The sequence below is a fragment of the Hippoglossus hippoglossus genome, chromosome 23, assembly GCF_009819705.1.
Source record: "Hippoglossus hippoglossus isolate fHipHip1 chromosome 23, fHipHip1.pri, whole genome shotgun sequence".
Classification (NCBI taxonomy): Eukaryota; Metazoa; Chordata; class Actinopteri; order Pleuronectiformes; family Pleuronectidae; genus Hippoglossus; species Hippoglossus hippoglossus.
In genome coordinates, this window is record NC_047173.1 from 11,719,338 (window position 1) to 11,743,122 (window position 23,785).

The 23,785-nt window shown below is 43.1% G+C and overlaps 1 protein-coding gene across 7 annotated transcripts in view; it reads right to left on the bottom strand.

Moving 5' to 3' along the window:
- Positions 1-23,785, bottom strand: part of chchd3a (coiled-coil-helix-coiled-coil-helix domain containing 3a) — a 70,562-nt gene that overhangs the window by 13,917 nt on the left and 32,860 nt on the right. For 4 of the 7 annotated variants that reach the window (XM_034578197.1, XM_034578192.1, XM_034578194.1 and 1 more), the window contains 3 exons: positions 18,994-19,008; positions 17,763-17,846; positions 8,328-8,398 (listed from right to left, as the gene is read on the bottom strand). In XM_034578197.1, the coding sequence (XP_034434088.1) occupies positions 8,328-8,398; positions 17,763-17,846; positions 18,994-19,008 (170 nt within the window). The remainder of the gene's footprint in view (positions 1-8,327; positions 8,399-17,762; positions 17,847-18,993; positions 19,009-23,785) is intronic. The other 3 variants (XM_034578193.1, XM_034578196.1, XM_034578199.1) reach the window with 1 other exon arrangement.

Here is a 23,785-nt window from a genome sequence, read left to right on the forward strand (position 1 = left end):
CCAAAGCAGGAGTTCTGTTTTTCTTTACTGGGTTTAAATGATGTACAGGAAATAAAATAAAGGGATGGAGGGCAGGGGAAATTTGAAGATGTTAAGTACGACTGTAGAAATTAAAGTTTTGCTTTTCAGGTTAGTGTTGTTGGGTCAGTTATTAGTACAAAAGGTCACTTTGCTCTTTGTAGTGGCCACTGGTTTCCAAACCTTCTTTTTGTGGCCATTAGAAGTGAGAACTACAAATTCAGACTGAATTGTCTTTCTCAGAAGCCTAATTTGAAAAAGGTTAAGAGGCTACAGGATGTAAAACTATGTATTTAGTTTTCTCGTATTTCCCATACCAATTTCCAATTTCCTGACTTTATTGCTTCCAATTTTATCAAAGTCATACAATATATAAAAAAAAATATCAGTGATTACTAAGACATCTTTATGAAACCCTCAAGAAATGTAATTGAAGCTTGATAATTTGGAGTTTAACCATAAACTTACTAATAACTATGAATGAAAGAAAAAAACAAATACGACCAAATATATATATATATATTTTTTAAATGTAACCATGAATGCACATCTTTAATGCGTTATCGATTCTGTAAAATGGGTTTTCTTATTGATTTGAATCGTCAAACATAAATGCTGAAGCCAATATATCTGCGAGAGGCTCATATCGATCAATTATTTATACATTTTGATAAATCGGTTAGGCTCTAGTGTGAAACTAGAGATTTTACAACACAAAAGTAGAGAATTAGATTTTTTCTTTACTCCTGATTTATCCCGTGACCCCATGATGGTATAAATATACACCCTCTCTTGGTGTGAGTGCTGCTCTTGTATAGCCATCACATACAGTCAACATAGACACACACACACACACACACACACACACACACACACACACACACACACACACACACACACACACACACACACACACACACACACACACACTTCCACGTCAGAGCATTACATTATCAAAGACAACAATTAGAATGCGACATGTCTGCACACAAATATAACTAACTCGTTCTAATAACCTATATACAGGAGAACCAGACGTTGCCATAAAATATCCCCAAACAATTCCACTATGATTCCCTCCCTCTGTCCCCAGTGGTTCGCGGGATATTTAATAAAACTCCATGTAGGAGGAGGGGACTGAAACAAACAGAGACGTCTAAACAGAGACAGTATTATTTGCACTCTGTGTGTGTGTGTGTGTGTGTGTGTGTGTGTGATGCACCCCGTGTACCCCAGAGACAGTAAATCTAAACAGTCATATAGGGTCTCGCCTTGAGTCATTAGTAGCAGTAAAGGTTGCTATAACATCACCGTATCCAACCCAACCCCCAACAAACAAACACACACACACACACAAACACACACACACACACACACACACACACACACACACACACACACACACACACACACACACACACACACACACACACACACACACACACACACACACACACACACACACACTAGTCCCTATTGCCTGGATCCACTGATTGAGGGAGGAATGAAAGGGAGGCGGTTGCTTCAGATACCAACATTACACTTCCTCAGCTCTGCGTCATGAATCATAAAGCAGACAGGGGTAAGGAACAGCAGACAGATGAGGGAGGGGGGGGTTTGCTTTATTAGAGACGGTGAGCCAGAGACCGCCGGTGGATGTTTGCAAGCCGGAGCACGGCACAAGACAGCAGAGAGAAGAGGCAGAGGGGGTGTCTATGGGGAGGGAGAATTGGAGAGGAGAGGTGAGAGCGAGGCAGAGGAAACTCTTAAAGCTCTCCTCTCACTTCCTTTTGTAAAGTTTCCCTCCAGGAGAGGACCGAAAACGAGGTTGAGAGGAGGGGCAGGAATGATATGAGAGGGTGAATGTGTCCCATTTAACATGTAATAAAGTAGAACAGATTACCTGCTCACTCCCTCTCACTGTCCACCTCCCTCCTCAAGGTGTCCCTATATCATTTAATACAATCCCCCCCTTTCAAGCCTCCCGCTGCACAAGTCAGCACATTTCCATGCAGGGGGACACATTCCGATGGGTTTATGGCTCCGGCGTCATTCTTCAAAGGACATATTGACTGCGAGGGGATGTATTGAGACTGATGCCTGGATTTCCATACAGCGTGCATGAGTTATGCCAATAGACGGAAGGGTATCGAGTAATTTTTCATAAGCAACTTAAATTGATCATGACTACCATGAGCTGTAACGGCACAGAGCTCTGCGGTAAAATGACGTTCATAGATCTCGGTTAAGGATACGACATGCTTCAATAGCTGAACAAAGTGTGAGACACATCTGGAAACATGTACGTTCATCCGTCATGATTTGAGATGCATTGCAACTTTAAATACGGAAAGCAAAAAGGAGTATATACAAGGAAGGGGACAAACACAGACACACTGGACGAAGGGGCCATGAAGGCATCGTCTACTCTAACGTCCACTCTATTGGACAATGTCCTCTTGGCTCTTGTGCTGATTACACATCTTTGTTGCAAACGTTTTGGCCCCAAATTGTGTGTGTGTGTGTGTGTTTAAAACCAACCCTGTGCTAGATGAAGCCATCTGTTCTGTTTCCACATGACATCTAATGCTGTTATTATTCTATCATGATTAAAAAGCACTTGACCACAAACAAGCGGGAGACATTTTATGCTCTGTTTTAGTCGGGTTTCACACATCTTACTCGAAATCATCTAACCTCATCTCTAACCCATCTGTTTAAACACAGGCGACACATACTGCAGCTCCATCCAGGGTATGGATTACTTTACTCTGCCACCATATTGAGTTCCAAATCACCACGTTGTCTATTTATCATCATTTGGGTCCACTTAGGGGTTAATAGGGTTAAGGGGGTGGGTGCCGGATCCCCCTTAAAAAGCCCTCATGTTCTCTCTAGTTAAGGCAGGCGTCAGTACCGAGGGGGGTAAATAAATACAAATGATCCAGTTAGGGAGAAAAATGACGTGCATTTCGCTAACACAGCTTTTTAAAAAGCACAGCTGAACGACCCCCCGCATTGAAATCCATCAGCATGGATAAGAGGTTGACTGGGAGAGGTAAAGTGGTAGTGAGAGGGAGAAAGAGAGAGAGAGAGTGGGCCGGGAGGGAGGGATGGATGGATGGACAGAGACGAAAAATCAAGAAGCAGAGTGATGGATAGAAGAATGGAGAGAGTGTATGAGTGAGCGAGGGAGAAGCAGACAATAACAAAGAGGGAGTGAGGGAGAGAGATTTAAATTAAGACAGAAAACACGGTTCCTAAGTGAGCGGCGAGGGAGAGAAAGATAGATGAGTGAGTTAAAGAGGGAAAAGGATCGGTGCACTTCTCCTTTCTAACCTCTCTTTATACATGCTCTAATAAGGGGACTGGTGTCTGGTCTCTTTAGACGACACATTTGATACATTTCACAAAAGTGAAAGGGAAAGTCTGAGACCACTTTACCGTTTATTTGGTAAAATGGCCTCAGACTTTTTGCACTTTGCTGTGTTTTGAAACTTGCACCTGAAACATATTCGCCGGCTCGGTGATTCAGAGACCCTGAAATTACAAGGCTCGTCCAAAACGGTGAGAGCGGCAGCGCTTCGTGATTGGTAAATATGCAACACATTTCCTCTGCGTATCCACAAAGTGCCACATGTCAGGTATTTTCTGTTCTTTCAATCATGTCGCTGTAATATTCACTATATGGAAGAAAAAAAAAAAACTCCCAAACAGGACAGAAAAGCAATAAAAGCTGTAAGTGGGTTTCCAAAGTCTGCCACTAAAAGGTGTGTGTATGTGATGCGTGTCAGTGTATACGCCCACGCAGGTCGCTTGAATTGTGTGCGCTTTTTACCAGCAGCACGGCGGAGCTCTTAAGGCCGAAAGAAGAGCTTTTAAAGCCGTTATTGACTTCTAGCTCCTCTGCTGACCACCATCTTGTCCCTGTGCCCCGGGTTGCCTAGCTACGGAAGTGTGGTTCACCCTCACCTGACAGAGGGGTCAAAACGCCGCTCAGCCCGTCCTGCATCGCCAAGAAAAACACCTCCGCTGCATCGCTCGGCAACAACCTGCCTGCCAATTTAATCACTGCTATTTTTGGTAATTAAAAGGGCTGCTTCGCCCAATTAAACATTGATAAATCATTTCTTCGTTAATTTTGGGACATCGGTTTTATTCACTTAAACAAACAGGGAGCACTGCCAGGAAAAAGGAAAAGCCTCTACCTGACTCTACACCTCATTTACATGTTGGAGCAGCAGGGGTGGATCTCAAACTGGCCAGTTTCTGTTTACTGTAATTATAATAAAGCATCGCAAATCATTTGGCAATGTCAAATAAAAAGGAAATGCGGGCGCTGAAAACTTTTAATAAGCAGCACTTGCATTACTAAGGGTAATACTGTGCAATTTAGATATATCATTAAAATAAAGCAGGGTTGTTGGGAGTTGTTTATTCCTGAGAGATGTTTACGGTTATAAGAGGCTGAATGAGGGATGAGTGGGCTCCGCTCTCTCCCACATGGTATGGAGGAGACGACAGACTGTCAGGTGTGGTCTCCTCACCGCGGCGGTACGGCACAAACAAGACAAACAATGAGCCATTTACATTCAACAAGTTCTGCTCCACGCCTCCACATTCCACCTTTTACGTGAGTGCGTGCGTGCGTGCGTGCGTGCGTGCGTGCGTGCGTGTGTGTGCGCGGAGAAACAAAGCGAAGACAGGGGGCTGCTGTTATTGTCAACTGGATTACATTCGAAAAAAAAAAGATTTATTTAGAAGTGATTAAAAAAAAAATAAACAGACAAAGGGAGTGAGTGTATAGCCTGAGGGAGAGGAGAAGAGTGACAAGCAGAAATGAAAAAATATTCTCTATAGATGACCGTATGGGGGGGGGGGTGACACGCATACACACTTAATCATAATCAAAAAGTTGTAGAAATACACCACTTTTTCTGATTCAATGACAAATGTCACCAAGTTTTTTGAAGTTGTCACGAGATTATGTTCTCGATCCTTTAGTCTTGTTAGAGCGACACATTCACCGATATGTGACGTCCTGGTTCCATCTCAATTCTGCAGGGACCCCGGACAAAACCCGGAGTGACCGTCCTCGACAGGAAAGCCCCCAAAAAAACCTCCGAAAGGTTAGCGGTGACAGGAGAGCTTAGCGCCACGCCGCCGTTCTTTCATTCCCCATTCCGTCCTTTTTCGCATAATCTCACATCTATCATTTCCCTTCATGCCTGTCAGCTCGCATCTCAAACTAAAGCCCCACTGGGTCAAACGCAGCCTGTCGAGACATTAAACACACACACACTCTCCAATGCAGATATCCACATACACATGCTGATACGTGAGCACACTCAAATGCATTCATCTCCACGTACACAAACACTCACACACATATGCATGCATACATACATGCAGTGCAGTAAAGGTCACACATTCAGAGCTGGACAGTGTGATGCATCAGACCTGGATAAACACTAGTGGTGAATGTGGCAGCATATAAATCAGCTGCAGAGGGAGAGATAGCCTCTTTTGCACACGCGCACACATCTGAGAACTCTTATCTACACCCAGTGTCACAGGGTAAGTGAATAAAAGCTTCGGTCTTATTTGTGCATGCGTGTGTCGGACGTACCGTGTTGTTACTTTATCTAATACATGTTGTGTATATTTTACCCTTTTATGGAAGACCTGTACACCAAATGTCTTTTGTCTCGGTCTTTGAGAGCAGGCTGATAGCCTGGAGTTTATGATTCATAGCAACCATTTCAGACGCTAGAGGGGCCTATTTACAGTTTTACCAGTACGTGCTTCAGACAATATTGTTCTAGTCGCTGCATTTTTGTGGGGGAAAGTTTTTGAACCATGACATCACAGAAATTCTTTCTTGTATTTATACTGCTCCGGCTTTAAGTACAGAATTTTAGTTGTGTAAAAGTGTGACAGAATGTAATGTGTGTGTGTGTGGATGTAATGAGGTCAGAGTGATGCAGTGGTGTTCGGGGCCGGGAGAGCTCCATCATCCTCAGAAAACTCAGGTGGGAATATGGAGAACGAGGGGAACAGCTGTACAGCACACCGACGTAAAAAAATGGAAAAGAAAAACTACACACATACACAAAAAAATCGGGCCGCACAAAGACACGCGCACACCTTCCCTCCCTTGAGTCCCTACCTCTCACACTTTAATATATTTCTTTCAACACCGCTAAAGAAAATGAGAGCACTGTACCACTCCTGCTGAAACCTATTTGTACACTATGTGGTTAACCTGTGTATATCACACACCACAAAGAAACCAAATTAATCCACAAAGGCAGGACTGTTACGGGCACTAGAGATCGTCAAGTCGTCCAAAAGAGCAATACGGGAGTGATTTTTTCATTTCAGTGGAATCCAATCCCCAATACTAGACTAATATTTGTTTCAAACCAAAGCAATTATTTCCCATGTTGACTATTTCAGAGCATGAACTCAGAGAACAAGTATAAGAAAAGCTGGTGCACACACTGTGCATTCTAGGGCTGTGCCTTTTTCAAAAAAACGCCCCAAAAACATGTATACAGATGTTATAATCCTCAACAGACGCGGTCCCACATATCCTCTGCTTTACTCTGATAAACCATACGTTCATATCAGCCCTAACACTGATCAATCCCTAGAGTGCTATCACTCTCATTACAGCTGCGTCAACACGAGCCACAGCGGGGAAATGAAGACATTCTAATAAGAAAGATGTCATCTCCCGCACTTTATAACATTTTCACATTAACATATCAAATGTTAATTCTATCAAGTATGGATAAGACCTCGCCTTTGCGTTCTTTCTTCTTTTTCATCTCTGGGGGACATCTTTGAGGAAATCAAAAGCCAGTGTGAGACAAAAAATATTTCCTCCCGTTATTCAACAGGGGCCGCAGATAGCATCTTATCTCTGTAGGGTATCTGTCATGAGAACGGGCTTTGAGGAAGGGTTCACGTTATTATGTTGAAGATATGAGTGCATGCAAACATACACCATCGCACATGAACTCGCACACGTAAACAAAGATGGGTCCAACACACCCTGTTAAATCCAATTAACCTCCCGCGCCGATCCCCACAATGCATCCCTGCTCCTGTCTTGTAAGACCAGACCTTCCCGCCATTTCATTAGCGCACACTCACACACATGCACGGATAGCTGCAGTCACAACCCCGCTAATGCACACCATAATCCAATCCACCAATCGCTGCTCTCCGTGCAAAGGCCAGTGTCACATGACTGCCCGCACGTTAGCCCAACATTTGCTCTCAGTTAGCGCCGTCATTTGGCACTAATGTTATTCCAGTTTTTTTTTTTCTTCTTTAATTTGATTTGGAAAAGTCTCAGCTCCGGCTTCCACCAGTCTCGCGCTAAACCCCCGGTGGACTGGGCTAATCACTTTCCAGCATTTCTGAGGGAGACAATGATCCCAGTGTTAGCGCTGGCTAATGACAAGCTAACACAATTAGCCTAGCCTCCCTGGAGGAGCGCTCAGAGCCAGGGCCCATTCTTGCCCCACCTCCTGCAGGCTCCTCATCCACTTTCCCTACATTACTATGGAGCCTAATGGCCTCTTATTAAGAAGACAGATGGAACACGGATGGGGAGGGATTCTGCACCTTCTTGAGTTACATATAGTATGTGTCGGATGTGTGCTACATCAGTGACCACTCGGATGTTTAATTCATCGTTGTTTTTATGGAGTGGCGGCACGATTGGTAGAACTTGCAATTTAAGTCAAAAGAGGAGAAGCCGGTGTAGAATTTGTTTCTGCAGCACAGATGTTATCTTTAGTGTCTTGATATGGAAACACCATGATGTAACTGCTACAAATGATTTAATAATCTAAGGTCTGGTTGAAGATAAAGATTTACACAATAGACGATACTCCTGTAAGAGTGAAATAATAAAAGAGCACAAGAAAAGCCCTGTTATTATATCATGCAATCTGGCTTATCAGCATCATCAACATCTGCTAATGGGCCGGGCTAATGTGGTTCTGATTGAAAGGCGTAGGTTAGATCGTGGCTCACATAATTCAATAGTGGACCCACCGGTCAGTCCACATGGATTTCTAATCTTTTGTGAAAAAAGAGCTTTTAACTTTATCTTTCTCGGTGAAGCGATACACATGAAGCCTCCCGAGATCACAAACCTGATGTGTGGGACATTAGGATTTCTGTATAAATAAAAAAACTTAAGATAAGGAAGGAAAAGCAAAAGTCTGATTGATCCAGGTATAAATTAAGTGATCTAAAGTCTTCATCTACCTCGGATCACTTGAACTTACTTGAACTTGGCCTTCACTTGGTCTGCAGATTTGTGGTAGTTCTCGGTGGTGACCTTGTAGAACTGAGCGCTCTGCAGAGGCAAAAAGACAGAGAAACTTGTGAGTGAGAGAAAAACATGGAAATGTGATTGTATCTCTTATACAAAAGTGTTCATCATCTCAGTTTGAAGCTATTAAGACCAAAAGAAAACATTTCAGGAGTATGACACTTTAACAGTTTAGACGATAAAGAGCATCTCGATCGCCACCTGATGGCTGTCTAGAGTATAGGTTATACATCCCGTTTCTTCATGTTAATGGATGGGATATGAACCAAACTAACAGGCCAAAGTACACATTTAATAATTTTTTCTCAAAGATGGTTTCGACATTTTAGGTTGCTCTTATCACATCGTTCCCTGATCACAATTCTGCAGTCTCTGGTTCCAAATGCGCAAGATACCAGAGTTTGAATCAGGGATATTTGAGCTTCTGGATAGTAGGACGAAGAGGGGTGGCGTCGACCATCTATATCTACAGTCTTTGTTTTAGTCCTTTAAAAAAAAAAAACAGCCAAGCCTAGACAACCCTGCCTTAGCTCCCATCACTTAAACTTCATTAAAAATTTGATTGACAGGGATATTAAGGCCAGAGGTCTATTGCCAGTTAGATTTACGGCCCATAACATGGAGGTGTATGTAGGTTGGAAGATTTTTCTCTTTCCATGTCATTTTGAGTGTGTGTGCACACACTACATGTTTTCCTCTTGGTGTGAGGGCGTGAATTATGGGTATTTGTGTGTGTGTGTGTGTGTGTGTGTGTGTGTGTGTGTTTTTGTGTGTGTGTACACATGTGCATTTGTGCTTATCCCTTCACAAAAATGACTGCTGTAATAACGGGCAGTAATCCTGTAAGGTCAGAGTGTGACTAGTCAACAGCGCACAGAGCAGCGGTCATAATCCCCAGGTGACCCATAGCAAATGAAGCCGTAGCAGGACCACTCAACCTGAATTACCTCCTCAAACACGGCCGTATAACCCAGCTCTTATGCCATTTATACTACTCCAGGAAGATCTGTTTGCCAGCCCTCGGTGGCTGCTATGCACATTTATGATCATACGGAGAGAGGTTGTAAAGTGTGATGGATAGCTTGATTGAGTCGTGTGAGGTTTGATCCTGGCACAAAACGAGCAGAATGTCAATTGCTGCCAACATCTTCAGATAAAGAAGATATGGATAAAAAGAATAATTTGACGTTCTATGAAATCAGTCAAATTAGAAGTTTTGTGCCGTTCCCTCTGGGGTTGTTGAGCGACACAATCAACTCAGCACTGCGTAACGCAATGCATGATATACAGGATCTTATCTAATGGAAACCAAAAGCTTCAATTATTTTTGCATGAATGATATATCTACAGTAGAAATGGGATGAATGTAAGCTTCTTGGTCCCATCTGCCCCGACTTAACCTCCTCGCAGGGAAGACATTTATCATAGTTCAGAAAAGATCAATAGGAATGAACTGCACTGCTGAAAAGATCAATAGTTATGTGTTGTAGGGCGAAAAGAAGATGGGACATGACAATGCTGACAAAAGGTCTGAGACGGATTTGAGTGTGCTTCATTTGAATGGACGCTCGTACAGAGGGTTTGGATTTAGAATCCTTTAATTTTTCACACTCTGCAGTCATGGAGGTAATTTGAAAATACTGTACTTTATTTCTTTGACATCAACATGGAAAATGTTCTTAATAATAATACACAGCTATATTTCTAGACAGTATAAACATCATAAATATGTTATATCTGTTGAACCGAAACAAAGAGCGATCTAACAAACGTGTCCTGGGCTCTTGCTACAGCACTTCCACAGAAACACTTTGTATCCTCCTGTTGTTTTATCACTCACGAGATGCCTTAAGTCCAAGTGTCAAATTTAATTGAGCGGAAATGATTGATGTCTATGTAACGTCTCGTGTCCCATGAGTAAAAATTAGATCATGAAATCCAAGAAACGTACATTTCCTTATATGCTCAGGCATGAATTTGATTTGCAGGGGGGTGTATGCGACTTTTAGAATTATTGCTTTGTTGTTCCTGGAAAATATGGACATTGAAAAACATCGTATTAAAACAATAAATTGTAAATGGGGTCTGAATGGCCTGCCGGCCCACGGCAGGTGTCCCTCAGGCAGACATCAGTTTGTATGTAAAACACAGTGAAAAGGCATTTCCAAAGTTTAAGAGTTAACTTGTAAGCTCATGCTGTATCAGTGCCCTCTTGGCCTCGAATCAAGTGGTTTTCGGTGAAGACAAAGAAACTGTCAAGAGCAAAGAAAAGGGATTTAAAGAGAAGCTTATTCACAGATAGAAAAAAAGACTAAAAGGAGATTTCGGGGGCTACTAAAGAGGCGAGAATAAGACTTCTCCTGGGTGCAGAGATTGAGCCATTGGACGAGAAAGAGGGAGACGGGATTGGATGGGTTTGGGTCTCTGTCTGGAATACTAAGCATGAGGTAATAATACCTGCCTAAATGGCAGAGCTGGCACTAATCAGCACACTAATCCACCTGGGAGGACAAAAGGCCATGTGTGACCATGATTGCAGGGCCACTTACAACACACGTACACACAAACAAACAACTTACCCACACAGCATGGGTGGACATGTTGCCAAAGGCGCCTACGCTTACCACGGTGGCTAGATGTGTAGATATAAACAGCGGCACACAGACCACCACTAGGCAGAGAATTGTGTAATTTGTGTAATTACTGAGTGGCCTCAAATTGTGATTTCCTGCTGTTGGCCCAACTGATTTTAAGAGTAGCCCTGACCCTTTATTAGCCTTTTACTAGCATTTATTGTCCTTGAGAAGAAGGTTGAAAGCGTTTCTCCCTTGACCAAATTTTTGGTTTTAAAGTAGTAGTAAAACACAACCTTGATTTAAGTCGAGGAGAAAGATGTTTTTCATCACTGCAGGGTAAATCTTTGTCAATGGATAAAGAGCCGTGACGCTACTGAAACAAGGTACGGTGTATATCCCCGTGTGCAATCAAGTATTCACCATCTCTTGACTAAAACTGTGTTTCTGTTTATTTTCATCCCATTTACTCAATTTGCTTTCCACTAGCTCTTTAGCTCGTTGGGAGCCAAACAAAATGCTGGCGGGGGGGTGTCAGAGACAAATTAAGTCATTACTGCTAATGCACTGCAGCGATATGGAGAAGATAGAAGCTGCACCCGAACACAGGCTGCAGCTCAATTTAGAGAATAGGAGTCCAATTTTTTTTAAAGAATAAAACAAATAACTCCCTGTACTGATGGCTTCTCTCTCTTATCTGCTGCTGAGCAGGAGGGCCGGAACGGGGAGAAACCCCACCATGGCAAACATTATGGTACTGCAGAGCGAGAGAAAATTAGACTTCTGCCGTGTGACTCACTGCAACTTGCTCATAGGGGAGGAAAGAGGCTGGTAAACTGTTATTGAGCTCATCCTGCAGACGCAGAATTGAGTAAGCACTTCAAGCTTTTTGCCTTGAGGGGCATGACATCATGCTCGGGTGGAGATGCACAGATAAGACAGCCAGGACTGTCCGTAATTGCCATGAACACTTTAACTCCTAAAAGGACCATATCTGTAGGCCAAAGGTAACTAAATCTGCCAACCACCTCTAACCACGTGTTCACAAAAAACGCGGGAGGGTGCAAATGCAAGCAAAGTTAATAGAAATAATCTGCACAAGTTCAAAATTAGCTCTTTTGTTATAATCTGTATCTGGTTTGTGCTGCTATCGCTCAGAGGCTGAGTTTAACGCAAAGACACAATCTTGTACTCCGTGTGTTCTGCGCTAGCTTGGATTGGCTGTGGCGGGCTAACAATCAAAAATGGTTCTGCAGTCAAATTTATGCAAATTAATGAAGCGATGAACAAAGCAAACAAGAAGAAATCATGTATCTTTCCAAAATGTGGGCACTATTCTTGACGTTTATATGACCAATTGTAAATGGGTTTTTTTCACTTATCCTGCAAACAACAAATTTTGTATATGTACACACAGTATATATTCTAAAGGTTTATGCAACACAAACCATCTCCAATCAATCATCTCTGACTAATAAGTGAAGACATTCACCATTTTAGCCTGTGGAGTATTTCTATGCTATGTCGTTGTGAAAATCACCAAATACACAAATACTGACCACTTCATTGTAAGAGAGAAATTCTCTTCGTCATCTCCTACAAACACAGCAAGACAGGAGTATTCTGCATTTTGATTTTAACACACAACAAGGAGCCAGGATGCCCTCAAGTCTCCCCAAACAGAGTCGGAGGGGGAAAAGATTGAGAGGGACACTGAGAAGACGAGACAGGTGGAGAGATGAAGATACCAAGTCAGAGGCAGGGACAGAGATAGAGAGATACAAGCCATTGCTTTTTCTCTTTTAAAGCTCTTCCCCTTGTATTTCTTCCTTTCAGAGTGCTGTGGAACTTTTGCTATGAGATGGCAATTGCTGCTGTGATTGTCCTCCATGGGAGAGCAGAAAAATCCAATTTCATCGATATACAAGGCGAAAGAAAGACAGGAAAAAAAGAGAAGAAAAATCCCTTCAGAAAAAAAAATGAAATTGAGGCATGGAGAAGAAAAAAAACACCACTTGAGAGAAAAAAGCAGGAGGACAAAAAAAAGGAGAGATAGAGAGAGACAGATGTGGTAGTGAGGGGGGGGGGGATGGAATGAGACATGATCAGGAGAAAAAAGAAAAAGAAAACATGGGCGAGTTGATTGTTAAATATGAGATTGTTTTACAGCGGGGCAGGTATTGAGTGAAAATGTAATAAATATATAGATATTGTTTTCAGGGGCTATTTGCTAGCGGTGGCCCCAAAGAGCGGCAGCAGCACAGGCAGCAGGCTGAGCTGTCTGGGAGCCTGGTGATGGCCTGTCACTGGAAGCCCCTCTGATGAATGGCCATGTTGGATTGGAACAGACGTGTAATATATATCAGACTTATATTCTCTCTCTCCCTCTCTCTCTCTGTTTTGGTTTCTCGGCCTGTTTGTGGTGGTGTGTGGGAGAAAACCTGAGGTGAGAGTGAAGGAACACGACGCGATGGAGGGAGGGCGAGTGACGGGAGATGATATTAAACTGAAGATACAAACTGCAGCTGAAATAAAACTTCTTCTTCTCACACAAAAAACAAATCTAGAGGTTTACAACCAAAACAGGAAAGCTGGGTTAGAGTTTGTTGAGTGTTGTTCGGACCAAAATTGTTTCTGAAGAGGGGACGACATGACAGCTCCCCTGAAGTGAGGCCAATTTGCTTAGATCATCCCTTGGTGGCTGGCTGGAGCACAGGACATAAACCCAGCCTCCTCCATGTTAGTAGATAGGACATGGACCAAAAACACAAATTTGATCCAATTTGATGTTTAATGCTATAAGAACGGGCTGAGACATCATGAGACAGCCAATCGAGGTGCTTGATACAAAGAAGTAAAAGAAGAGTAACTTCTTTGAAAGATGGCCGCACCCGTATCCCGGACATTTTGGCCTCACTTTTGTACCACATGAGGAAGTAGGAGACATGTCATCCGTCTTACTATGGTGCGGACCGGTTAGAGGAACTACTGCTTTGTTCACCACCCTCCAATACACACACATCACTCATGTCGTATAAAAGATTCTGTGTCACACATTGTTCAGTTTCTTCCCCCGAAGTTACACACGTTTAGGAATTTACTTTATGTTCGCTCATAAAAGTTTTATTATACGAACATAACTTATTTCTACTCCCACACTGCAGAGCATGGTGTGCCACGACAACCACGCACAAGAACAGTTCCTTTTGTCCAATACACACATGACATCAGAGCTTTAAAATTGACATAATTGATTAATCTGTTAATTATTGTGATATAATTTCATTAGTGTCAGAAGACAGGGAAACAAATGGCCCTGTCAACTTCCCAGATATTAAGGTCGCATCTTCAGTTGTCTGGTCCATCTAACTGTTTACAACACAAAGATATTTGAGTTAAATTGATTTCAACCAATAAATCATCAACTTCTGACTTTTAAGAATCCGAAACCACAGGCTGTGAATATCCAATCTCCATCAAGAGATCTCTATAGAAAAACCTGTTAAATTATCCATATAATATTTTTTCAGGCCTCCTCTGCACTGTCATGCACAATTTCAAATTCTATATATTTTCTTGTATTTGTGTTTTCTTTTTATGTACAGTTATATATAATAAAGTTAAGCTGTAAAATATTAAGCCTCGATAACACTTCTTTGTCTTAGGGGTTTGATACAACATCTAGGAATCATTGCCATTTGTTTGAAACATTTATATCAGTCCCCAAATATCCATATTGTTCGGGCTGCAGCACTTTATGTCTATTGTTGCTCATCTGTGTTTCGCTGTCTGTTTGTAATTGTATCTTCTTGTAAATTGTTCTCTGTGCTGTCTTTACGTATCGAATGCCTTCCTCTGGAATCGATGTAATTAACCAAACAGGAATTACAGTGAGAACAAAACAAAAAGTGATGTTGTTTTGTAAACTGTCGGGTTTCCGCTGGGTGAGGCAAACAGGGGAGTGAACAGAGGCTGGACTGGGAGCCAAATGGGGCACTGTGGCCAGCACAAGAAAAAGGAGTGTTATTAACATAGTCCAAACAAACCGCACCCCCCCGTGGAGTCCCAAGCCGCTTTCCGCACAGTGAGGCGACATGCAATATGCCCACAATTGATCCTCAATTACACACAGGATCAAACACTGTCACACAAAACGCACATATGGTCCCCGCTTCTGTTGTGTGTTTGTCTCCGCGGGGCCATACATCTCGTGGAGTCATTTGCAAAATGAAATGATGTGGTTGTGCGCAGGGATTGGTGATAAAGTGGTTTGGAAATGTAATAACTTCATTATTTCATTCTTGTGCATAAATAAATCAGTGAGCATTTTTCTTACTGTGTCTCACATTTATTTTGTTACTGTTCAGTATCGTTTCTCTCAACCTTTTCTTTACCCTCCTCTCCTATTCTTTAACATTCAGTTGACATTTTGTCTTTTTATCGCTCTTCTGTCTTTCTTCTTTTACTTTAGTCTTTTTGCTCTAATCCTCCATTACTCACTCACCAATGTCACTTTATCAGAATTCCTTCTCTAAACCTTCTCAGGTCAAATCCTTTTTATATGTCTCCACCTGTCCGAGTCTCCCTTTTTTTCCCTTTAGCCTTTACCGTCCGTTCAGTATCTCTTTCCTTGGTGTTTGTCCATCTCTCTCTTTCCTCCCCCTCTCGCTCAATCTCTTGTGTCTCTGAGGTGTGAAGGTGATTAGTTGACACTTTGATCCAAGGAACATTGACCAGCGGCCAACATGGCTGATGGATGGCCAGCGCCTGGAGTCGATAACGCCTGTGTTTGTTGGGACTCATCACTTGGACCATCAGCTCTCACATTTGCTCCAATACAGTGGAGCTACACAGTCCGAAGATGGAACAAGCTGAGAAAGTGAAAGAGAAGCTACAACAGTGGAGCCGGATCTGTGGAAGTTCAAGTGCGACAAAGGCAGCATGTCTCCATCATCATGTTATCTTAGCATTATTCTGCCAAAACATAAACCTACAAAAGGACAGAGAGATGTTTTCTTTGCAAATGATCCATCGATTCATTTACACCTAACTTCCTCTTTTCTCTGCTGCCCAGCCAAAGTTGTACAGACCAGTGCATTTCCAATTACTGACGGAGGTCCACTACCACTCAATACCCACTGGCTTAAGAATTCATCCTCAGTGACGGAGGGAAACATTGCGAGCTTGATTGACTCAAAGGGGGAATGTCTTGTGCAAAATGGGAGCTAACAAATCCACAGTGAAAATAATAAACAAGCATTGTTACGTATACGTATATTAGATCCATCGGAGGCTGGATTTGGAGAGTGATTACGTCATAGTGGCACGACTTGGCTGTCCCATTTTCTCCTTCATATCTGGCCAATAAATGCGTCGCTCCATGACGGACGAAGGCTCCAACAGATTCACTGGGCTTCAGTGACAAACTATTTTTCAACAGCAAGCGTGGAGACGTGCAATGCTTGAGTATGAGGCATCAATGCAAAAAAACAGCTAACGATACGCATGTTAAAAAAACAAACAAACTTTCTTGGTGTGTCCGACTCCAGCTCTGTTGCTCGGCAACAACAATAAGAGTAAGGCGGTGGTGATGCTGATCACGAAAAGCATCTGTAGACCAGACAGTCGGAGCCACAGCTCACATCTTCACAAAGAGGTAAAATTTGAGCCATTTGTTTAAACATATCAAAAAACACTGAGGTCCTTTAGAGGACAAAGTGCCCACTGAGGATGTGATGTTGTGCAACTGTTGTTTTTCGTGTGAGCCTCTAAGAATAAGAATGCACGAGTGTCTTCTTCATGACAGTGTGACATTTCCATTTGGCTTTCACCATAAAGGGCATTTGACTTTTTGCTCTCTCCAAAGGGGACAAAACTCCTTCCCAGCATGAAGGTGTCATTTCAAGCACATTAAACAGGGCATTGTATCCTTCCTGAGACATGCTTATGATTTGAGAGCAGCGTGAGGGCGACATTTTTAAACACATGTTAACGGGGCATTTGACCCTGGTCCCCGTGCCTCGCAGGCATCTCTCACTGGGACCAGCAAGGAGCTGCCACTTGAAGGGGGCTAAGCGGGGAAGCTGACCCTTATCCCTGCAGTAGGACACTGGTTTGACAATGAGATTCGGGGGTAGTGTCATTTTCAGGGACAGGAGGACGCATGCAGAGATGAATGAGATTTGACCTATTATCCTTCAGGTGGAAGAATGAAAAAAGAGACAATCCCGAAAGGCACACAAGTGAGGGAGAGAGAGAGAGATAAAGGGATACACCACGCTTGGAAAAGCATGCAGAGCTTAAGTAAAGGGATGATAACAAAAACAGTGGGGAAGAGGGATGAGGAGAAAGAAGAAATGTGACCGTATTTTGGCTGAGCCCCATTATGAGCAAGCCTACTGGGTATGATGGCTGAACTGTGTGCACAGATGTGTGTGCACTGGTCCCTGTGTGTCGGCGACTGCATGTATGTTGTTGAAAACAGCACTGATGCTTGATCAGTGTACCAAGCAGGGTTTAGTTATTTTACTTACTGTGCTCATACCTGCATCACAACATTGTTAAGATCACCACCCTGTCATGTGGTATAGATTTCTGGTTTACCATCCCAGTAAATGTAACAAGTTTTTAAAACATCCATCAAGGTGTGATTCTCCATTTTTCTTTGAGTTACGCTAAGTGAAGGCTTATCTATGCTTTACTGATTAAATGTGACATTGTGAAAATAAATCATCATTGTAAAATGAATCAAATATCAGCCCTTCATTCTGCAGTGAGCGGTAGAGCTACTGTGTATGCGTCAAACATTTTCTTACCCTCTCCTCCAGCCGCGCCACCTGCTCTCTGTAGAAAACATCCTGCTTCTTCAAATCCGCTTCTCTGGCCTCCAGCTGCTTGGCCTAAACACACACACACACAAACACACACACACCAATGTATGTGCACAGTAGGCAGCAAACACACACACACACACACACAAACACACACAGAAGACAAGAAAAAAACATTACTTATGCGCCCAGTGGAGCATTACCAATTTTAACAAAACCAATCAGAACATAAATACACACAAGAGAATCGCAAAATAGAGATGTGTTGCACGTTTTGCTCAATGCCTAGAAAAAAAACATACTCCGGAGTGTCCATGCGTGTGAGACTGATCATGGCTCGGCAGCTACTGTATGAGCTTCTTTGTCCCCTTGTGCTCAATCTTCGGCCGAACCACTATCAAGCCAAGAGGATAACATCAGTCCTCCGTGCGAACGAGCACCACGGTCTGGCATATATATTTAGCTAGCCTGTGCCTATCTCCACTGTCCTCCACTCGACTATGACCTTCACTAGACGTACGCTTGACTCTCTGGGTGATATACAGGACAGATAAGACCTGGATGTATCTGCTCCCAGACAGGAAAAAAAGCACCTCTACACTTCCATAGAGGGCCAGTGATTCAAAACACAACGGAGTCCACATATTTTTTACTTTAGAATTACTTTTAATCATCCTTTTAAAATTGGTTTCTGTTGTTGACATCCTGTAATCTGGAAAATTATTCACTTTACACTTTAATGTTTGGTTGAAAAAGACCTTTACTTTATTTAGCGTCAGCTAAATGATATGTAATGTAATGTAGTATTTCTGGTGACCGCTGGCAAGGGTAGCAAAGTTAAATAGTTGAGTCAACTAATCGCACCAATCCCTTGCAGTGACTGTCTCATCCTCATTGGTGTTGGCTGCCGGAGCTAAGTTTTGTTATACATTTTATTCACACACCTATTTTTAGTCACAAATGCAAGTGAAACGCTCCCGCTGTCGAGCCCTGGAAATCTTCAGAAACAAGCCGAACTTGTCATCTCATCTATAATTCTACAAAGTATTTGGAGCAAGGATCATATAAATATGGAGCCGCTGAAATACCTGCTGGGAAGAAATATGTAAGATGTCAAGGTAGCTGAAAGGGGAAGAGAAATCCTTGACTCGATCGCACCAAAAACAGTGAAAGAGAACTGTAGATTCTCGGTGAAGGTAAAGGCCTCTAGACTTACCTTCAATCCAATCTCCTGAATGAGGGGAGCGTTGAGAGAAAACAGGAGAAAGACAGAGAGAGAGAGAAAAAAAAGTGTGAAGAGGCACTGATTCATCCATGAACTTCTTCAAAGTGGCATTTGGAAAGGTTTAGTATTCAGAGGCTAAGGGTGACTGGCTGCCACAGTGTTCTGCTTGAATACTCGCACACTTCATCCTCTCAATCTTCTCACTCACTGACTTATACACACACATGCACACACACAATCCACCATACTATGGAAGGCATGGCGATAGAGCCTTGAAGCCATTGCTTTCTACAGGGCACTATAGGATGAAGGAGACAGAATATGAAAAATATACAACGTATAAAGGGGGAAAAAGAATTTGCATTACCCTACTCGATCTCTACTGACACTGATAACCATCTGTGTTCGCCTGCTCAACCCACTCAATACAACAGCGCCGCTCGACGCACACTGATGAGCAGCGGGGAGAGTCACTGAGGGGCCGTCCTCGCACGGGATGATTGGGGGGGAAGTTTCAAAGTCAAGGGGATGTTCTGAGCTCACGTACTTCACACAAGACAGAAACCTACCAACAAAACACACACCCCTACACACTGTGTCATCTCTAGAGCCAGATAAGAGAAGAAAAAAAACACCTCTGCACTTCATCACATTCACAACAACGCACACAAAGCAACGGCATGACAAAGTTGCTGCTGTCTCTACAGCCCTCAGCACAACCTAACATTAGCTGGTCTTGTTGACGCGGTCACACAACCGTCTCCCTCACGGGTCTGAAGTGCTACTCTGTGGCCGCCGGTGATATACAAAAGGTAAACGCTGCATGGACTTCATGACAGAATCTATTTGACTTAAGCCTAGATAAATGATAGCGCCGGGTGGATGTGTGCTCTGAAGTACACACTTTAAAGTATGCCACATGTAAAGCGGAAGCAGCACTAGTGTGACCTTTAAATGTGTTATCAATTCCGCGAGTCCAATCAGGTCTTCAAGGATGGAGTGGCAAAGTTTTTGACAGGGCTAGATTACATTGGCTGAGGTGCCAAAAAACTGTCTCCCACCGACAGCTCAACTTGGAGAGGAAGAGAGGAGGACTGATGGGATGGAGGAGAGGACTGGCAGGGGGTCGTGTCCTGTCACAAGTGTGTCCAAACTCAATGTTACGCCGATAGGTGGTGACCGCTGAGTTTAACTTTGCAGAGACAGACAAAAGATACAAACACAAACAACAGCTGAGACGCTGTTCTGAGAGGCACACATCACACACACACACACACACACACACACACACACACACACACACACACACACACACACACACACACACACACACACACACACACACACACACACACACACACACACACACACACACCAGCCGGAGCAGCTGTACCCACAGAGAGCGGGTGGAGAGATAAATGTGTGCTGAAGGCGAGACTAAAGGGGTCATTAAAAGAAGAGAGGTTGTGACAGAAATGTGTACCCAGGGATTTTGCTCACTTTTGTGTGTCGGTGTGTGTGTGTGTGTGTGTGTGTGCGCCCGTGCATTTGTTCAATTTCCAATGCGAGCAGGTTGGCCCACCTCTCTGACTGCGCACACAGGCCCAGGCTCACGCTACGTCAGGATTACTTCCGACTGATTAACCCCATTCAGCCGACTTTAGAGATAATCTAATCATACTAAAGGCCAAACAATGGGACAGACTTCACCACTGCCCATGCACCTTTTGTTCCCCAAATGAAGAGGCGGTTGCGGGTGGAGGAGGAGAGCTCTGGGATAAGGGTGGGGGGGTGGAAGGAGGGAGGAAAATGAAAGTGAACTTGAGAGTGGGGGGAATGGAGAGATAAGAGACAAAGAGGAGTGGACAATGGAAGGAGATTTATCATTAGAGGTGTCAAAACTGGAGGGCTGTTGGATGGGACATGGAGCCTCGGCTGAGAGGAAATGATCATAAAGTTCAGAAAAGATGGGAGAAGTTAGAAAGAGGAGAAGAGAAAGAAAAAGATGGAACACCTGTCGCTTTTGTCCAAGACAATGACAAACTTTATTTATCATTTAAGAATTACTGCCAATCACACATTAAAAACATGTTTTCTTTATTTTAAGAGCTATTCTAACACTTTGCAGGTCCAGAGGATGATGTAATTCATTCAGGCTGATTCACTGTATTTAATTCAGCCTCTTACGCTGTCTAATTTTCCTGTGCAGCCACCCTTAACAAAGAGGAAGAAAAAAAAAAATACCCAAGTAAAACTACAAACACTCACAACAATATCTCCCCACATGCTGCTATTTGTAGCCAAGGAAACCGCATTAACACCAACAGCAAACTTTCACTTTCCCCCTGCTTGTATCCGTTGGCCCCCTGGTCTATTAGTAAGTACAGTAGCACAATAGCTGAGGGTGACAGCCGGCTCGGAGTGAGACCGTGGTGGTCAGATTAAACGGATCGTTTAGGCGAGGTGAACGCCTCTGTGAATATCAATTAGCCAGCCGCTGAATAATTAAGGACAGCCATGTTTTTTAATTAGCCGACTGCCGCAGTTTGAGCTGGGAGCAAGGGCGGGGAATGAGAGGCGGAGGAGAGGAGGGGAGGATGGAGAGGGAGGAAAACAGGTGGATTTTGCTGCGTCAGGCTCCCCCCCCACACACGGTCTGTTCCCTCACTGATTTGCACAATTTCGTTCACATCTGCTTTTTTTAGTTAAGAGTGTTCTCTGACACTAGGGTTTGTTATTATTCAAAGAGTGAGAGTAAAATCCCTCCTGACTGGTGATGAGATGTCTTAGGGCAACTGAATGTACCGTTTATATATGTGAAGAATAAAGTTACATCATATTTCCCATTTTTCAAGAGACACTGGAGACAAAACTCAAACAAAACACAGTTAAACTGAGAGCGGATCACTGTCCTCCGTGGACAGAACATAATGTGTCCTCTGAGTGTGGAAGTTATATATTAATGTTACGAGGATATGAAGTACAATCAACTGTCAGTCGATTGGTGCACATAAGGTGATGACAAGTTAAATTAATAAATTTAGACATTTTTGTGGCAAACTATCTTAAAACCCATCAAAGTGAGTTGGAAGCAGTTTAACCCTTATCTTAAATAGTTTTAGTTTACTAACTCTTAGAGGCAAAAAGGTGAATTACTGGGGTATTTATTTAATAGGATTTTGCTTCCCTCTTTCCATTCATCAACTTGTTACAACTCAGATATGTATTCCAACCACCTTGACCCTTAGGTTGAGAACCATCATTTTAATCAACTGTATCTGTAGAATTCAATAGGTTTACAGAATAGGTTTCTTCTAAGAGCATACTTTTTGACTAGACACCGCTATATTCCCTTTTGTTTAGGGTAAAAAAAATCAGATTATGACTATTACTGTAGCAATTCTGTACATTTTTCATTTCACGCCTCACTGATGGAGACCTCTGAGTTGTGATATAATGAGGTGACTCACTGTTACACTGTATGCTCCCTACCTGCTTTCAAATCATGCTTTATGAAAACAATCTTGCGAGATGCCGTGATCGATAGAGCACAAATCAGATCTCATCACATTAACTAACAGCACCTCATCCATAACCTTGGTCTCTTTTGTCTTCGCCCTGCCGCCATCAGCTCGGCCCTGATTCACCCCGTGACAAGTAGCATCATAATCAATGCTCCCTGCGCACCATCCGTATGAGAGCTGCAGCACGGTGGGTCAGAGCCACTCACCAGGGCCCATCTATCACAGACCCCGCGCGACAGGGTCCTGTGACAAACTAATACTGAAGCCGCGGGTCTTGGGTCCTGCTTGCTCCAACGGGCAGGGATGGGGGTCAAAGGGCGGCGCAATGTGACTGTGCTCCGGTGTTAATTGGCACAGCGGAGGTGTAGGTGGCTTGTGGGAGGTTAGAGATGGATGGAGGGAAGGGCAGGGATGTTCACGGGGTAGGGAAGATAAAAGCGAGGGAGAGAGCTGGGTCAATGTGTGGATGGAATATGGATGATTTTTGACAGTTCTTGGATGAGCTGTCATATCAAGCTTGGAGGTAGGAGAATATTTTTAAAAGGCCGATGTCTCGTCTGATGAAAAACAAGACTTAGACACACATCCCACCTGGCACACACTTTAACTGCCTCTAAAACCATTGCAGCACTATCTTTAAAAGCTATCACTGGCAGATCAAATCTAAGATGGAGTGTAAAGTGATATAACCTAAGACAGACCTTACTGGCAGTGCTACGCATTACCCTTAGAGTCACTAATAAAACATAACTCTTGGTAGCAGCAGCTGTAAAACTCCACTGGAAACTATTCACTTTGGCTAGTTAATTAGCATCATGGGGTTTTACTGAGCGGCAATAACACTTAGCTACAAGGCAAGGTATTAGTCTCCGTGGGAAGTGGTAGGGTTATGGGCGATGTAATCATGTCAGATATAGTGCGGTCAGTTAATGGGCTTAACCTTGACTGATAGCGCTAAAGGACGAACACACTGTGAGCACTTATTCATATACTGACTGGCTCACTATTGAAATGTGTTCCACAGCTGAGCCACTAAGTTCAGCTTGTATCCAGTGTTATTGGAAGTACACTATAAAACATAATAATATTATTATTACATATCTGAATCCTTGCACAGGTTGTACACTCTTGATAAAGACATTTCTGTTTTGTAAAGGCCAGAGGTGCTAGAATAAACTTGTTTCTATTGCCTGTCTTCTGATTATGGCTACAGGCAAAGGTTTTAATAGCTGTACAGAACAGCCACACTTGAAGACATA